This window comes from Schistocerca cancellata, chromosome 4 (assembly GCF_023864275.1).
Source record: "Schistocerca cancellata isolate TAMUIC-IGC-003103 chromosome 4, iqSchCanc2.1, whole genome shotgun sequence".
Taxonomy (NCBI): Eukaryota; Metazoa; Arthropoda; class Insecta; order Orthoptera; family Acrididae; genus Schistocerca; species Schistocerca cancellata.
Genome location: NC_064629.1, coordinates 716,578,268 through 716,596,027, shown reverse-complemented (window position 1 = coordinate 716,596,027; position 17,760 = coordinate 716,578,268). Strand labels below are relative to the sequence as shown.

General features: G+C 42.1%; 2 protein-coding genes across 2 annotated transcripts in view; both read right to left on the bottom strand.

Moving 5' to 3' along the window:
- Positions 1-17,760, bottom strand: part of LOC126184402 (serine-rich adhesin for platelets-like) — a 163,005-nt gene that overhangs the window by 68,124 nt on the left and 77,121 nt on the right. The window lies entirely within an intron of this gene.
- Positions 12,417-16,836, bottom strand: LOC126183731 (uncharacterized). Its single transcript, XM_049925937.1, has 2 exons — positions 16,820-16,836; positions 12,417-13,521 (listed from the first exon to the last, which is right to left on the bottom strand). Exon 2 carries the CDS (start codon positions 13,445-13,447, stop codon positions 12,512-12,514), a length of 936 nt encoding a protein of 311 aa, XP_049781894.1. The 5' UTR covers positions 13,448-13,521; positions 16,820-16,836; the 3' UTR covers positions 12,417-12,511.

The following is a 17,760-nucleotide window of genomic DNA, read 5'->3' as shown; positions in this document are numbered from 1 at the left end:
GTTGCACCTTCTAAGTGTTCTGCCAATGAATCACAGTCTTTGGTTTGCTCTACCCACAATATTATCAATGTGATCGTTCCAATTTAGGTTATTTGTAATTGTAATCCCTAAGTATTTAGTTGAATTTACAGCCCTCAGATTTGTGTGACTTATCATGTAATCGAAATTTAGTTCATTTCTTTTAGTACTCATGTGAATAACTTCATACTTTTCTTTATTCAGGGTCAATTGCCACTTTTCGCACCATACAGACATCGTATCTAAATCGTTTTGCAAGTCTTTTTGATCTTCTGATGACTTTACAAGATGGTAAATGACATCATCATCTGCAAATAATCTAAGACGGCTACTCAGATTGTCTCCTATGTCGTTAATATACACTACTGGCCATTAAAATTGTTACACCAAGAAGAAATGCAGATGATAAACGGGTATTCATTGGACAAATATATTATACTATAACTGACATGTGATTACATTTTCACGCAGTTTGGGTGCGTAGATCCTGAGAAATCAGTACCCAGAACAACCACCTTTGGCCTTAATAACGGTCTTGATACGCCTGGGCATTAAGTGAAACAGAGCTTGGATGGCACGTACAGGTACAGCTGCCCATGCAGCTTCAACACGATACCACTGTTCATTAAGAGTAGTGACTGGCGTATTGTGATGAGCCAGTTGCTCAGCCACCATTACCCAGCCGTTTTCAGCTGGTGAGAGATCTGGAGAATGTGATGGCCAGTGCAGCAATCGAACATTTTCTGTATCCAGAAAGCCCCGAACAGGACCTGCAACATGCGGTCATTCATTATCCTGCTGAAATGTAGGGTTTCACAGGGATCGAATGAAGGGTAGAGCCATGGGTCGTAACACATCTGAAATGTAACGTCCACTGTTCAAAGTGCAGTCAATGCGAACAAGAGGTGATCGAGATGTGTAACCAATGGCATCCCATACCATCACGCCGGGTGATACGCCAGTATGACGATGACGAATACACACTTCCAATGTGCGTTCACCGCGATGTCGCCAAACACGGATGCGACCATCATGATGCTGTAAACAGAACCTGGATTCATCCGAAAAAATGACGTTTTGCCATTCGTGCACCCAGGTTCGTCGTTAAGTACACCATCGCAGGTGCTCCTGTCTGTGATGCAGCATCAAGGGTAACCGCAGCCATGGTCTCCGAGCTGATAGTCCATGCTGCTGTAAACGTCGTCGAACCGATCGTGCAGATGGTTGTTGTCTTGCAAACGTCCCCATCTGTTGACTCAGGGATCGAGACGTGGCTGCACGATCCGTTACAGCCATGCGGATAAGATGCCTGTCATCTCGACTGCTAGTGATACGAGGCCGTTGGGATCCAGCACGGCGTTCCGTATTACCCTCTGAACCCACCGATTTCATATTCTGCTGACAGTCATTGGATCTCGATCAACGCGGGCAGCAATGTTGCGACACGATAAACCGCAATCGCGATAGGCTACAATCCGACCTTTATCAAAGTCGGAAACGTGATGGTACGCATTTCTCCTCCTTACACGAGGCATCTCAACAACGTTTCACGAGAGGCAACGCCGATCAACTGCTGTTTGTGTATGAGAAATCGGTTGGCAACTTTCCGCATGTCAGCAAGTTGTAGGTGTCGCCACCGGCGCCAACCTTGTGTGAATGCTCTGGAAAGCTAATCATTTGCAGATCACAGCATCTTCCTCCTGTCAGTTAAATTTCGCGTCTGTAGCACGTCATCTTAGTGGTGTAGAAATTTTAATGGCCAGTAGTGTAGATCAGGAACAATAGAAGGCCTATAACACCTCCTCTGGGAACGCCGGATAATACTTCTGTTTTACTCAATGACTTTCCGTCTATTACTACGAACTGTGACCTGACAGGAAATCACGAATCCAGTCACACAACTGAGGCGATACTCCGTAAGCACGCAGTTTCGTTAGAAGACGCTTGTGAGGAATGGTGTCGGAAGCCTTCTGGAAATCTAAAAATATGGAATCAATTCGACATCCCCTGTCGATAGCACTCATTACTTCATGAGTATAAAGAGCTAGTTGTGTTTAACAAGAACGATATTTTATGAATCCGTGCTGACTATGTGTCAATAAATCGTTTTATTCGAGGTACTTCATAACGTTCGAATACAGTATATGTTCTAAAACCCTACTGCAAATCAACGTTAGTGATATAGGCCTGTAATTCAGCGGATTACTCCTACTTCCCTTTTTGGGTATTGGTGTGACTTGAACAATTTTCCAGTCTTTAGGGATGGATCTTTCTGTGAGCGAGTGGTTGTATGTAATTGCTAAATATGGAGCTATTTCATCAGCATACTCTGAGAGGAACCTGACTGGTACACAATCTGGACCGGAGGCCTTGCCTTTATTAAGTGATTTAAGCTGCTTTGTTACACCGAGGATATCTACTTCTATGTTTCTCATCTTGGCAGTTGTTCTAGATTGGAATTCAGGAATACTTATTTCGTCGTCTTTGGTGAAGGAGTTTCGGAAAACCGTGTTCAATAACTCTGCTTTAGTGGCACTGTCATCAGTGATTTCACCGTTGTTATCGCGCAGTGAATGTATTAATTGCGTCTTGCCACTGGTGTGCTTTATGTATGACCAGAATCTCTTTGGGTTTTCTGCCAGATTTCGAGACAGAATTTCGTTGTGGAAATTATTAATAGCATCTCGCATTGAAGTACACTCTATATTTCGAATTTCTGTAAAACTTTGCCAATCTTGGGGATTTTGGGTTCTTTTCAATTTGGCATACTTTTTTCGTTGCTTCTGCAACAACGATCTGGCCCGTTTTGTGTTCCATGGGGGATCAATACCATGACTTATTAATTTATGTGGTATATATCTTTCAATTGCTGTTGATACTATCTCTCTGAAAACATTCCACAACTTTTATGCACTTATATGAGCAGATCGGAAGGAGTGAAGACTGTCTCTTAAAAAGGCGTTAGGAGCATTTTTATCAGCTTTTTTAAATAGATATACTTTGCGTTTCTTTTTGATGGTTGTAGGTGTTACGGTATTCATCCTAGCAGAAACTGCCTTGTGGTCGCTAATCCCTGTATTCGTCACAACACTCACTATTTGTCCAGGATTATTTGTTGCTAAAAGGTCAAGTATGCTTTCGCAACCATTTACGCTTCGAGTGGGCTCATGAACTAATTGTTCAAAATAATTTCCTGAGAAAGCATTCGGTACAAATTCAGATGATGTTTTATGACTTCCGCCGAATTTAAACGTCTAATTTTTCCAGCATATCGAGGGTAGATTGAAGTCACCACCGACTATAATTGTATTAGCGGGGTATTTATTTGAAATGAGACCCAAGTTTTCTCTGAGCTGTGTCAGCAACTATGTCTTCTGAGTCGGGGAGGGGGGGGGGGGTCCGTAAAACGATCCAATTAATAGTTTAGTTCGATTGTCAGGTATAACCTCTACCCATACTATTTCGCATGAACTATCTACTTCAATTTCGCTACAAGGCAAACTACCTCTGACAGCAATAAACACTCCACCACCAACTGTATTTAATCTATCCTTTCTGAACAGTGTTAGATCGTTTGAAAAAATTTCGGCTGAACTTATTTCCGGCTTTAGCCGGCTCTCTGTGCCTACAACTATTTGAGCTTCAGTGCTTTCTATTACAGCTTGGAGCTCTGCTTCTTTCCCAACACAGCTACCACAATTTACAACTACCTTACTGTGTTTTACCTCCCCACTTTTAGACGGACGTCCCTTCTGTGGTTCCCTGAAACCCTTTAGCCTAAAAAACCGCCCAGTCCCTTCCACACATACCCCGCTACCCGTGTAGCCGCCTCCTGTGTGTAGTGGACTCCTGACCTATTGAGCGGAACCCGGAAATCCACCACCCGATGGCGCAAGTCAAGGAATGTGCAGCCTACACGGTCACAGAATCGCCTGAGCCTCTGATTCAGACTCTCCACTCGGCTCTACACCAAAGGACCACAGTCGGTTCTATCGACGATGCAGCAGACTTCCGCCATGCAATGTCCAGTTTTCTGTGAGAGCCAATAGACTGAAACGTATTAATGTCAGTTTAAAACCTGACACAGACCTAAAGGTCATGGATGAAAAGCAAAATGTATGACAGTGTACAAAGTGTGTTACAGCAGGAAAAAAACAATGTGTCAGACAACAAAACAGGCACCCTCTCTTTCGACTGATAATCTGTGGGATATGATCCTCCTACAGTACAGGCAATGACACTTTACACTGGTCTATGAAGGCACCCGAGTGGATCACTACCGGTATATTTAACGGATGTTGGCGCGTGATGCTTGATGCCAGCACACAGATAGTATTTGTTTTCGATTTATCGGAAGAGAGATCTGCAATAAAATTTGGATGGTACAAAATAACAATGATAGAATGCTTGGGTGACAGATGTGAATCTACCCTGAGGGACACAAATCTCCTTCGGACTGTAATGCCTCTATATAATTTTAGTTCGAAAGTGAGGAGGTGTCCTGTGACAAATCTCAGCACTCTGTCATGAGCCAAAAATGAGTTTAATATTTTAGTCCTGTGATGCATGATGTGTCAGATGAGGACAGATATTATTCTACCTGATGAGAGGACGCTTAGAGGGAATATAGCCTATGCCACAGTCCTGTTCAGGATTTTCACAACAAATATAGATGTTATAGCGACATGAAAACGCGTGTATTGTCAGAGTTCTCCCATCCTCTAAAATACTCATATAAATGGGGGGGAATCTACATTTCACATGACAAATTCGAGGTGTATGGTCAACAACATTGTTGTCTCAGCTTGTGTAAACTAGATTTTTTACACTGGTGGGCCTATGTTGGGGTGGAATTGTTTATAACTACTGTACACATCCATGCTGTGAACGTTTATTTTGCAGTGCACCACAGCTGTGTGCAAGGGCACTCAGGATTTGGCAACCAGAAGTGAGAAAGAATACGCCTACCTGTCCATGACAGCAAGGGCTGGTGAAGCGACCAGTGTGCCGAGTGAGCATGACAGGAAAGAATGTGGGGGGGAGGGGGGCGAGCTTGGATTTGTGTGTGTGTGTGTGTGTGTGTTCCTACCACTCCAAACATCCCCAGATGCCCTCCATTGCCAGGGGCAGTGCACTATCGCATACATGCGGATGCATACACAGGACGGGCACATTGCATATTGACCTCAGGTCAGGAGCACGTGGTATGTGCGAATGTTTTCAGCTGTCTCCGACACCTAGCCATGACAGCTTATTGCTATGGACTGGATCATGGTTTAAGTGTGTTGTGTTTAGTGCTTCTCAATACACTGCATTTGTATTTGCTGTTGTTTCTATTCTGTCACATGATAGAACATTCCTCTCTCCTTCTGAATGTTTGTCATGATGTTTGATTTTTGGGGTGCTCAACTCTGTGGTTATAAGTGCCTGTACAAATTCCCAATCTTTATTCAGTCCAATATCGCCACTTTCATGAATGATGAGGACAACACGAACACCCAGTCCTCGGGCAGAGACAATCCACAACACGGCCGGGAATCCAACCCGGGACCCTGTGATCCAGAGGCAGCAACACTAGCCACTAGACCACAAGCTGCAGACCTTCCGAATGTCATGGAGATAACTACTAGTTAGTGCGATTGGTAGAATTTTTTTTCACCAGATATGTTTAGCGGAACGTTGTGGTGGATGATGGTGTTTGTGCTCTCAAACGTTGGTGCGTACAAGACGTAGGATATATTTAGTGCTATAATCTATTTGTGGTGGAAATTTCATTTCTTGATTTGCATAATGTCTGTGTGTAAAACTCAAACGTTGAAAATATGTTTTATTACGAAGAAGGATGATTGTAAGGTGGAGGTGAGTGTTTGAAGTTACCTATTTGAATGCTGTAAATTGTTAAACAATTAACTTCAAATGGTAGTTGAAATGCTCATTTCACTAAGTTTTTTATATTGAAACTGGATCAGTTCTCCCTTTGTCTCCAGCATTAGCCAATAGGAACACTGTAGTCTGAGGAGAGATGCAAACCTCCTGCTGGATGTTTTGGGACGCTGGTTCACACAATCAGGGAGTGACCTCTTGAGACAGGGAGCGAGTCTGGAATTCACCAATCAACAGAATGCCTCCACCTGACATTTTGTTTGGGTGTCGTGAGACCAAAGGTGCCAATATGTGGTCCATGGCTGGTGGTACTTAGTAACATGATATGTATTTAGGACCTTCAATGTGGTGCCTTGACGATTGACAACCGCACGGGAGACCCCAAATGGTGGCTACTATACTGCACTTCATTCCATTCATAATTTGTACACCACTTTTGCAGGGTTTAACATCCAGCACAATATGACTGCTGTATGTTTCTCGATCTGTACAAAAGAATTTGCCACTGAGATTCTAGTAATTTGCCCCCCAGCAGAAAGTAATGGTGGGTTTCGAAATATCTCATTAACTTTTAGATGTGTAACTGTTCCGATTTTCCCATCTCTGTTTAGACACCAGTGTGCTTTGAAAAGTGAGGAAAATAAATAATAAGAGCATTTACATCCCTGTGCTCGGCAGCAGATATGAACTATGCCTACTCGGCGTTTCGAAGCACAATCAGAATAAAAAAAATACTGCAATTTCTTTAAGTATTCCATGCTGCGATCGATTTCCTGACAAATTCTTTAAATAAACTGTATTCCACACATTGTTTAAATAAACAGTATTTAATACACTGCAGTCAATTTCTCAACAAATTCTTTAAATAAACAAACAATATTCCATACACTGCCATAAATAAACAATATACCACACATTTGGTCAATTATTTAAACAATATTCCATACACTTCAATCGAATTCCCTTCAACTTATTGATCAATTGAGTCTTTTCCCGCCAATTTCCTCGAGGGGGAGGGGAGTGGGAGTGCTGGGGAGTTTTTCAGTCGGTGGATTTCATTAATTGGTCGATTTAATTAATTAGACAATCAAATTGATATCTGAAGTATGCTTGTATTAGGAAGGGGTGTTCCCTGAGGGATGGGGAAGGAGGAGGAGTTGGGCGAGGAGGAGGAATAATAGGTTAAGCACCTGTCAATCAAAAGGATGGATTATCCCCAGGGGCTCTTAATCCTCTTCGCAGAACAACAGGTTAAGTACCTATCAGTGAAAGGAGAACAATAGGTTTGCCGCTGAAAGTATGCAGGTAACCCACACTAACAAACTGTGCTGAAACATATTTTACACCACTACTACTACTACTACTACTACTACTACTGGTAGTAGTAGTATTTAGATGAAATGACATTGTTAAAATATATTAAACATTTTGAGATGAAACCTAAATCATTTGTTCCATAAGTATTCCCGTTTTTGTATCACCCCTACACAGGTCAACGCGAAACATGTGCAAGTCAACACTTATTTGAGTTGTTTGAAACACTTTGGTAACTCAAGGTGGCAGGGGGGATTGTCCATCACCCAATACAGTTATCATTCCAGTACCGATGCACTGCCATCCCCACCTAGCACTCTACAATTTCGCCGAAAAGCTCAGTTTTAAGAAGAGAGTCAAAAAGAGAGAATAAAGTCCATAAGTTGCAGGAAATAAAACATTTCAGTTTTCATAGAATTTATACAGTTTAGTCTTACTTTAATAAGCCTAATTATGTATTAGTTGCTTAAGACCAACTTTTGGGGCCCATGTGGAGTGTTGCAAAAATACTGAAACAACTCCATATTCAGGCTTAGTGTCATATCAGCAGTTTTCTGAAACTATATCTCACAAGCAAGAGCCGAAATAGGTCGCCCCCCTGACACAGTCTCAGTCTGATGTTGTACTGTGGAAGCTGGTAGGGTAGTGGCTAACAACACAGGTTCGAATTTTTGTGCTCCATGTTTAAATCCAATCTTATTAGATTATTATTTTCCTCTTGCTACCGTGGAAGTATGCGAGATCAATGACAATATATTATTGTGGCATCAAGAAATACAATGGAATTCTTTACAAAATAATTAAGAATTCAAATGGCTCTGAGCACTATGGGACTTAACATCTGAGGTCATCAGTCCCCTAGAACTTAGAACTACTTAAACCTAACTAACCTTAGGACATCACACACATCCATGCCCGAGGCAGGATTCGAACCTGCGACCGTAGCGGTCGCGTGGTTCCAGACTGGAACGCCTAGAACCGCTCGGCCACACCAGCCGGCCTAATTAAGAATTCAAAGTATTATTAAAATTAGATTTTATCATCACAAGTTTTACATAACTTTATGTAATTAACAGTAATAGAAAATGAAAAACATATAAACTCTAGTAGACCAAATTTTGCTTCAATTTTTACTTTCATATTTCAAGAGAACCATAGTATCCTCACAGAGTGATCTCTATTATAAAATCATTGAGAGCATAAGAAATCGAAGCATCACAAGTAAGGTGTGACAGCACATAGGCCACAGCTAATTTCTTTAATGTATCGTTAGGAATATAATTTCGTCACTTCTACTTGTGATTTCCGTTTGCTCTGCTGTGAGACTAGGGCAGTTTTACAATGGGAGAATGTAATTCTTAACATGTCCTAAGACTGATGGCAGGTATCTTTTATGAGCTTTATAGATTTTGTACATGTTGCATACACGTTATGACGCCATTCCATTGGTTGGTTTACATCTTGTTGGACTCGAGGACTAAATTTGCCACTGATGTCTTGGAGACAAAAAAAAAGACTGTTAGTAACAGTTCTTCAGAAAGTGCTAATCCATACTGGGCTGCATATGAGTGCACAAGCTCACACATACCAAACAGCTGTCACAGAGGAGGATCCACATAACAAGTGGAGGACTGACTCAATATAAATATAAAATGATTGATTCACACATGTTCGATTATTTTACGTGGCTAGAAACAATGGCCATGTGCTTACTACACAGGCAGTGTGGCTGTTGGCAGTGGCTGCAGCAGCCTCATTGCTGTTAGAAAGTTTTTAATTCAAACCCTAAAACACCTGGTGTGATTGATTCAAGGGGGAACATAGAATTCGGAAGTATCATGTCACCAAATACATCAGCATCAATGACTAGCTTACGTTTCATGAATTACTGGAAACAGCAATAGTTTTTCAGCTTCATACCTCCAGTGCAAATACTAGAGTCCATCATGATTTAGTTATATGTACGGATCAGACACAATGTATCACATCTCTAGTAAGAGAATACTATCGTTTTCTGGTGAGAAAGCTACAGAAATAGCTGTCGGCCAACTGAAACGAAGAAATCTACTGTCTGCTTTTAGACGAAGTTTCGCTACCTTATGTAAAAAGCCAGACAAGTGCGAGTAGCGCCCATGCTACTGGACCCCACTTCAATGACTTGCACCTCTCTAACTTATACCAGTTATCCAAATGGGGAAAGAGAACCGTCAGAATCCGAACCACGTTTTGTTTTTGGCGACTCCTCACGTCATTTGGAGGGAAAGACTAGGTTAAAACTGTAACTGAGACCTCCGCCATGTCACCGAGATTCGATCCTGCAATCTCTCTCTTTGCACACAAACCCTTTACAGCCCTTTCCTTTTCTTTTTTTGTTCATTGCATTTGGTCGTGGCGGACGTCCCATGACACCCATTGAAGTTCATTGTTGATCCTGTCACTCAGTTTTTTTATTACAGAGAGCAGCCAGTTCTCTGACTGAACATACTGAGCTACCATGCCAGCTAACCACTAAACCACTGCGTCTGATATACACATAGATAATTAATTTTTACGTTTCAATCAATAAGTTTGCAAGAACCAACATAATTGACGTGCATTGCCATGTCTTTTGACTGCATTGACTTAGAAGCTTAAATTATTTATGTCACTGAGGAACTGTGGAACTTAGTACCTGACAAATTTCATTTTGTTATCTCTACCCATTCCTGATAAAAGGGGTCTTATCAGTCATTCAGACAGATGGACAACAATGCAATCTACTAACTATTCCATTTCTTGTAACAGAAGTATGGAACCCTAAAAATGGAGTTGTTTCTGTACATTATTGACATTGACTCATGGTGTGTGCAAAGCTCTCCCCCCCCCCCTCATGTGACGGTCTGATTGTTATTGAAATCAGTAAATTGAAGTGTTCATTAAAAGTCTTCTGCCAAAGTGTATGCCATACTGTCAATCCCATGACGTATACATTTACTGATAGGCGAAAAGCCACATTCGCCAGTTACAAAAGTTCCAAGTTCTCGTTATACAGCAGATGGAAATTACAAGCAGAAGTGATGAAATTAATCAAATATACACCTAGATTCATAATCAACTGAAGTCTTCAGCTTCCAAGAAAATGCTTTGATATGCTTGCTTTGCGCGGAAATTATCACCACATTTAGGGTTGCCATAATCTCGGAATCCAAAACCAGGACAAAACTTACGGTCACCGTAGCCGATCGAAGGAAATAAGAGGAATAAGGAGTCCTCATGCCCATAAGCTAAGGGAAATGTGCATTTAATTAATGATCCAGAGTTTAGGAAGGACTGCTTCATTAAGAAAGCATTTATTACAAAAAATAAGAATATGCATTACATTATTCAGTACACGAAGTCCTATTGTCATCATTTGAGCTTTTCTTATACCAATCATATTTCTCAGTACCTTGAATAGATGAAAGGAATTTAATCTGGTTCTCAATCAGTTTATGAAATTCACTGCAACTTACATTTTTCATATTGTACTGTATTTGCATCATTGCATTAACTGATTTTACTGTTAACCTATTCCTTTCTTCTGTCCACTGAGAATTCATGAGGGAAAAAGACTCTCTCTACATTGGCCTTATGACTGGGAATGGAGAAATACAATTCCACAATTTTCAGAAACTCTGAATACTGCTCACTAGAAATAAAATACAATTATGAATGAAGAACACCCATTTCTTATGTGACATCATATTCTCAAAACTTTCATCTTTGACCTCCCCCAAAACACACTTTAATTTCAGTACTTGGTCACAGAGAAGGGACTCATGGCAGGTGTGTTTTCATGCATCCACTTGAATGTCTTTTCAACATTTTCCCATGAAGGTACAGTCTTTAGCAAAATCCAGTCAAAATGTTTAATATCATACAAGGGCTTACTCCATTTTATCAAGTAATCAATAACAGTTTGATAGAAAAGAGAGACTTCCCCTAGAAATGTAGACTGCTGATATTGTGTGAGGTCAGACACTAATTCTTTAACTTTAGACGTAACGAAAACACACTGTTTTCTCTCTCTTAAAATTTGCAGTATATTTTCTAGCTCCAGTCTTACCTCATTCACTGATATGTCTTCCCTGTCAATGCTGCTAACTGCCCCCTGGAAAGCAGTCATTTGTGCATACAAGAAGAGCAGATACATTTCACCAACAGAATCAGAAAAGAATTTCTTGAGAAAGGAAGGACATGTATCAAGTGAAGAAAGTAAGACTTAAGTGCCTTAAACATGTGGATGAACCTCTCTATGGCAGGAAACATGGTGAGCCATCTGGTTGTTGCATGTCTAAGTAGGTCCTTATGTGTCACATCAACAAATTCTGAAAATTCTTTTAGTGATGCTACACGAACAGTATACAGGGTGTCCCAGCTATCTTGTCCACCCAAAATATCTCTGGAACAATAACAGCTATTGGAAAACGACTTTCACCAGTATCAATGTAGGGCAGGGGCCCATGAATGTACATATTTGGAAACATTCTAAAACGAAAGCATATGTGTTTTTTAACACAAACTTATGTTTTTTTAAATGGATCTCCTGTACTTTTTCTTCAGCAATCCATAGCATGACAAAGCACATACACAATGGCGTTGATTGCATCGCAATATTCCCATTACATCCCGAGATATTAAGACGCGAAGTTGACGCTTGAAACACCCGACATGCGCTGCTAGCGCACGTCCTGAGGCTCAGGCGTGAACCCCATGCTGCCCGTAATCGCGATGTGATTGACATGCGTAATCACACTTCCATACTTATCAAGAGGTCCAAAACGAATAATACGGTCGTACATTCCAGCAGGTATTTATCCAATAGGCTAGGGGCGGTGCAGTTCTGTAACATATCTGTGTACCGCAACGTTAGTCACAAAGTTAACTTCACTTATCGTTAATCCATTACTAAAAAGGTAATGCTGTTCAACGTTAAAACTTTACTTTACTGTAGATCTAGTGCAAGTGACAGTTAATCATTCACTCGTAATAGTAAAATTCAAGTCGATGGTTTTAGTGAAACGAGCAAGTGGACTAAAAGTTTTACCATTGTTAAGGTAAAAATGTTTTGATTTGGGAAGTTCAGGTAGGACATAGAAGATGAATGTAAACATATTTAACCAATTAGTTTTATTATCACATAATTATCAATGTTATGTTTATCTAATGCGTTAAATGACAAATTGTTGCAAACAAATGTTTCTTAACATCACTGGGTAAAATGGCCCTTTGTAGAAACTTCCACTGTGATACCAGCACTATATACTAAACATAGCGTTCACATCCCATGCTCAAAGTGATGCCCACTGGCTTGCATACATAGGGTCACTCTGCGGATGAAGGATGCCCTACTTCGTGCTACTGTTTCCTCTTTGATGGCTGTACAAGCATCAATAATGTGTTGCTTCATGTCCTCTGGTGTTGTTGGTTCATGTTGGTTAACAGCATCATTCACTGCTCCCCAGAGAAAATAATCCAGTGGTGTAAGGTCCGGATATCGGGCAGGCCACCTAACTGGGCCACCTCGTCCAATCCACCTACCACGGAACTTACGGTTCAGAAGTCGTCGTGCTCGTAAGGTGCTATGTGCAGGGCATCCGTCATACTGATACCACGTGACCATTCTCCGGTTCAGAGGTACGGTGTCCAAAAGAACAGGAAGATTTTGTCGTACAAATCTGGAGTATTGTCTGCCGTTTTGGATTCCATTTATAAAGAAAGGTCCGATAATGGTATCTCCAATAATGCCACACCAAACATAAACTTTCCAGGGACGTTGATGCCCTACCTGACAGAGCCATTTTGGATTGTCTGCAGACCAATAATGCATATTCCTCATATTGGCAATTCCTTTGTTGGAGAATGATGCCTCGTCGGTAAAGAGAACATCTGCAAAAAAATTTGGATTAGTCAGAAGTTTCTGCTGAGCCCACCGACAAAATGTTACCCTATTGCGGAAGTCGTTTCCATGAAGATCCTGGTGTAAATGAACATGGTAAGGATGAAATTTATGACGTTTAAGAATACGCTGTGCACTTGATTTCGACACACCAACTTCACGTTCAATTTGACGTGTGCTGATTTGAGGATTCACAGCTATGGTAGCGAGCACAGCAACTTCAGCACGTTCATCTGTGCGTGTTCTAGGACGATGTCGAGGTCTTGGATTTAAGCTTCCCGTTTCACATAGACGAGATGTGAGACGACCAAACATCCGGCGCGAAGGCGATGGCTTGTCAGGGAATTGTCTTCTGTACAGTAGTTCTGCCTGACCAGCATTTTGTCCACCTACAACAGGGTAAAGTACAGGTATGTAGAGTAGGGTAGAAAACAGACATATTAACTTAATAATCATAATATTAGCTAACAGTACTATCAACAAACAAGCAATCTCATAATGTACACTCCTGGAAATTGAAATAAGAACACCGTGAATTCATTGTCCCAGGAAGGGGAAACTTTATTGACACATTCCTGGGGTCAGATACATCACATGATCACACTGACAGAACCACAGGCACATAGACACAGGCAACAGAGCATGCACAATGTCGGCACTAGTACAGTGTATATCCACCTTTCGCAGCAATGCAGGCTGCTATTCTCCCATGGAGACGATCGTAGAGATGCTGGATGTAGTCCTGTGGAACGGCTTGCCGTGCCATTTCCACCTGGCGCCTCAGTAGGACCAGCGTTCGTACTGGACGTGCAGACCGCGTGAGACGACGCTTCATCCAGTCCCAAACATGCTCAATGGGGGACAGATCCGGAGATCTTGCTGGCCAGGGTAGTTGACTTACACCTTCTAGAGCACGTTGGGTGGCACGGGATACATGCGGACGTGCATTGTCCTGTTGGAACAGCAAGTTCCCTTGCCGGTCTAGGAATGGTAGAACGATGGGTTCGATGACGGTTTGGATGTACCGTGCACTATTCAGTGTCCCCTCGACGATCACCAGTGGTGTACGGCCAGTGTAGGAGATCGCTCCCCACACCATGATGCCGGGTGTTGGCCCTGTGTGCCTCGATCGTATGCAGTCCTGATTGTGGTGCTCACCTGCACGGCGCCAAACACGCATACGACCATCATTGGCACCAAGGCAGAAGCGACTCTCATCGCTGAAGACGACACGTCTCCATTCGTCCCTCCATTCACGCCTGTCGCGACACCACTGGAGGCGGGTTGCACGATGTTGGGGCGTGAGCGGAAGACGGCCTAACGGTGTGCGGGACCGTAGCCCAGCTTCATGGAGACGGTTGCGAATGGTCCTCGCCAATACCCCAGGAGCAACAGTGTCCCTAATTTGCTGGGAAGTGGCGGTGCGGTCCCCTACGGCACTACGTAGGATCCTACGGTCTTGGCGTGCATCCGTGCGTCGCTGCGGCCCGGTCCCAGGTCGACGGGCATGTGCACCTTCCGCCGACCACTGGCGACAACATCGATGTACTGTGGAGACCTCACGCCCCACGTGTTGAGCAATTCGGCGGTACGTCCACCCGGCCTCCCGCATGCCCACTATACGCCCTCGCTCAATGTCGGTCAACTGCACATACGGTTCACGTCCACGCTGTCGCGGCATGCTACCAGTGTTAAAGACTGCGATGGAGCTCCGTATGCCACGGCAAACTGGCTGACACTGACGGCGGCGGTGCACAAATGCTGCGCAGCTAGCGCCATTCGACGGCCAACACCGCGGTTCCTGGTGTGTCCGCTGTGCCGTGCGTGTGATCATTGCTTGTACAGCCCTCTCGCAGTGTCCGGAGCAAGTATGGTGGGTCTGACACACCGGTGTCAATGTGTTCTTTTTTCCATTTCCAGGAGTGTATTTCCCGTCAACGTAAATTCTCCATAGATCAGCAGCATTTCTACCATATCTTCATGTGTGTACATTATACTATACAGTATAAGCCCACAACAAAACGTTTATTGACAATGTGTACTACCTCCGTGCCGTCACTAGATTACTCTGATGCATGACTACACTGGCAAGTGGTGTACTGCATGCCAAAACAACAACAAATGGGATGCTCGGAGGGTGGTGGAGTACAGGAGTTTGCATGGGTCGCAAATCATAAACAAGGCGAAGTGGTAACTGTGGCAGTAGTGGGAACTACATTGGACACTTGACTAGGTAGAGTCAGGCCCTGCGTGACAGGCACAATGGGTCATATAACACATTAGATAAACCTTATTTTGGGTGTGCAGGATAAATAAGACAACCTGACAGGTGTACACCGATCAGTACTGGTTCATATTGTGTACGTAGATATGTAAAACGTGCAAGAGGGAAACCATTATGTGCTTATGAGAGTTGATGGCAGCAGACCGTATTATTCATTTCGGACCTCTTGATAAGTATGGAGGTGTGATTACACATGTTAATCACATCGTGATTACGGGCAGCATGTGGTTCACGCCTGAGCCTCAGGACGTGCGCTAGCAGCGCATGTTGGGTGTTTCAAGCGTCAACTTCGCGTCTCAATAGCTCGGGATGTAATGGGAATATTGTGATGCAATCAACGCCATTGTGTATGTGCTTTGTCGTGCTATGGATTGCTGAAAAAAAATAGGAGTTCCATTTAAAAAAAGCATAAGTTTGTGTTAAAAAACACATATGCTTTCGTTTTAGAATGTTTCCAAATATGTACATTCATGGGCCCCAGCCCTACATTGATGTTATTGTTACAGAGATATTTTGGGTGGAAAAGATAGCTGGGACACCCCGTATATGGAGAAATAATTAAAAACCTTTATGATAATGCTCTCAATATCATAAGAGAGGACATCTGCACCAGTATGAATTGCATTATGCAAAATATGAGCTGGACAACCTACTCCTAAAATTTCCCTATTCAGTTTCTTCTGAAGTTTCTTGTACACATTGTTTTCTCCTTTCGTCGCAACACCCCCAAAGTTAGTATTTGTGGTATCTCCATCAAAAGCAGATACCTTATCACTAAGCCCATGTTGTAAAATGGCACTGTATACACACTCAGTTATTGTACTAGAATCCTCACTGTCACATTCATTTAAATTTAACAATCTACTTTGGACACCTTCGTCATAATCAAAATACTGCACAAGAACAGGAAATATTTTCAAATACTTGTGGTTGCTAGCATCAGTGCTAATACTAACATAATTGGCCTTTGATAGACTGTTCCTTGTTCTGTCTTCAATGAACAGTGATATCACTTTATTAACGATGGCTTCTGTTTTAGTTTTGCCGCTGGAGAAGTTTACTGCAACTTTCGAGTCACTAAAAACGTGAGAGAGAATTTTTGATGAGCAAGACCTTCAGTTGTATGAATGATGGTGCTTGACACAGTGAAATGCAAATGCAGCTTCTGCTGCAGCTACTTTATTACCATCTGTCTGTGTTTTGAAAAAGTTGGTGAGGTGTTTGGAAGATGATGAACCCACTGCCGTCTCATGCTTTTTCGATTGCACGTGGTTGTTAATATCACGTCTACCTCCATTACTGATTGAAATGTAGGAACTGTGAAGAGGAAAAACGTATAATAGAATAATTTTTCCAGGAAAACAACGATTTCAGGGTCTGTGTATAATCGTAATGTTACTCACCTGCAAATTTTGCAGAAAGCTTCGTATTCAGTTCTTCCTCGCTTTATACTTGGAAACTGCTCAGTATATTCCTCCCTGTACTTAACCTTCTGTCTAGCCGACATTATTAAACCACCAGGCAAATAATAACAACTATTTAATATAATATAACAGAACGAAATTGCAAGCACAACAAACCATGCGAAAATTCAACAAGCTAATCAAAGAGGATAATACTCTTCATTGCCAGAGATGACTGACCGCCCACTGTATCGACAACTCGCAATCTCGCAAATCGAAGAGGATGTACCGTACGCCTGAGCCTGACTGCCCACTGTTTCCATATCTCGAAAGCTGTTCTGTTCTGTTTGGATTTTATATAATGTGAAGGCAAAGAGATAACATATTGATGCTTCTTTGACAGCAATTTTTGAAATTACCGGAAGTTGACTTCAAATCCAGCAAATATCGCGGACATTTGCCTTTTCGGCCCAGACGTTTTCATTTACCCTAAAATCGCGGACTGTCCGTGAAATCCGTGGCGTATGGCAACCCTAATCACATTGCAAGGTCTTTAGAATGTTAATGGAGCTGCTTTTCCTGGTGATAATCACATTAAAGAATGAGACTGTGGCACAGATTTTTTATTCTTTGAACTATTGGTTCTCTTGTAGTATAAAAGTAAAAATAAAGCAAAAACTGATGTACTACAATTTGTATGTTTTCATTTCCAATTACTGTTAGTTATGTAAGGATATGTATGATTCGTGATGATGAAATCTAATTTTGATGTTTAATATGCTTAATTATTTTGCACATAATTCCATTGTATTTCTCGATGTCGTAAAAGTATGGATGTCAATGACCTGACATACTTCTGCGACAACAAAAAGAAAAAGATAATGTAAGACTGGATTTCAACATGGAGCCTAAAAGGTCAAACCTGTGATGCCAGCCACTAC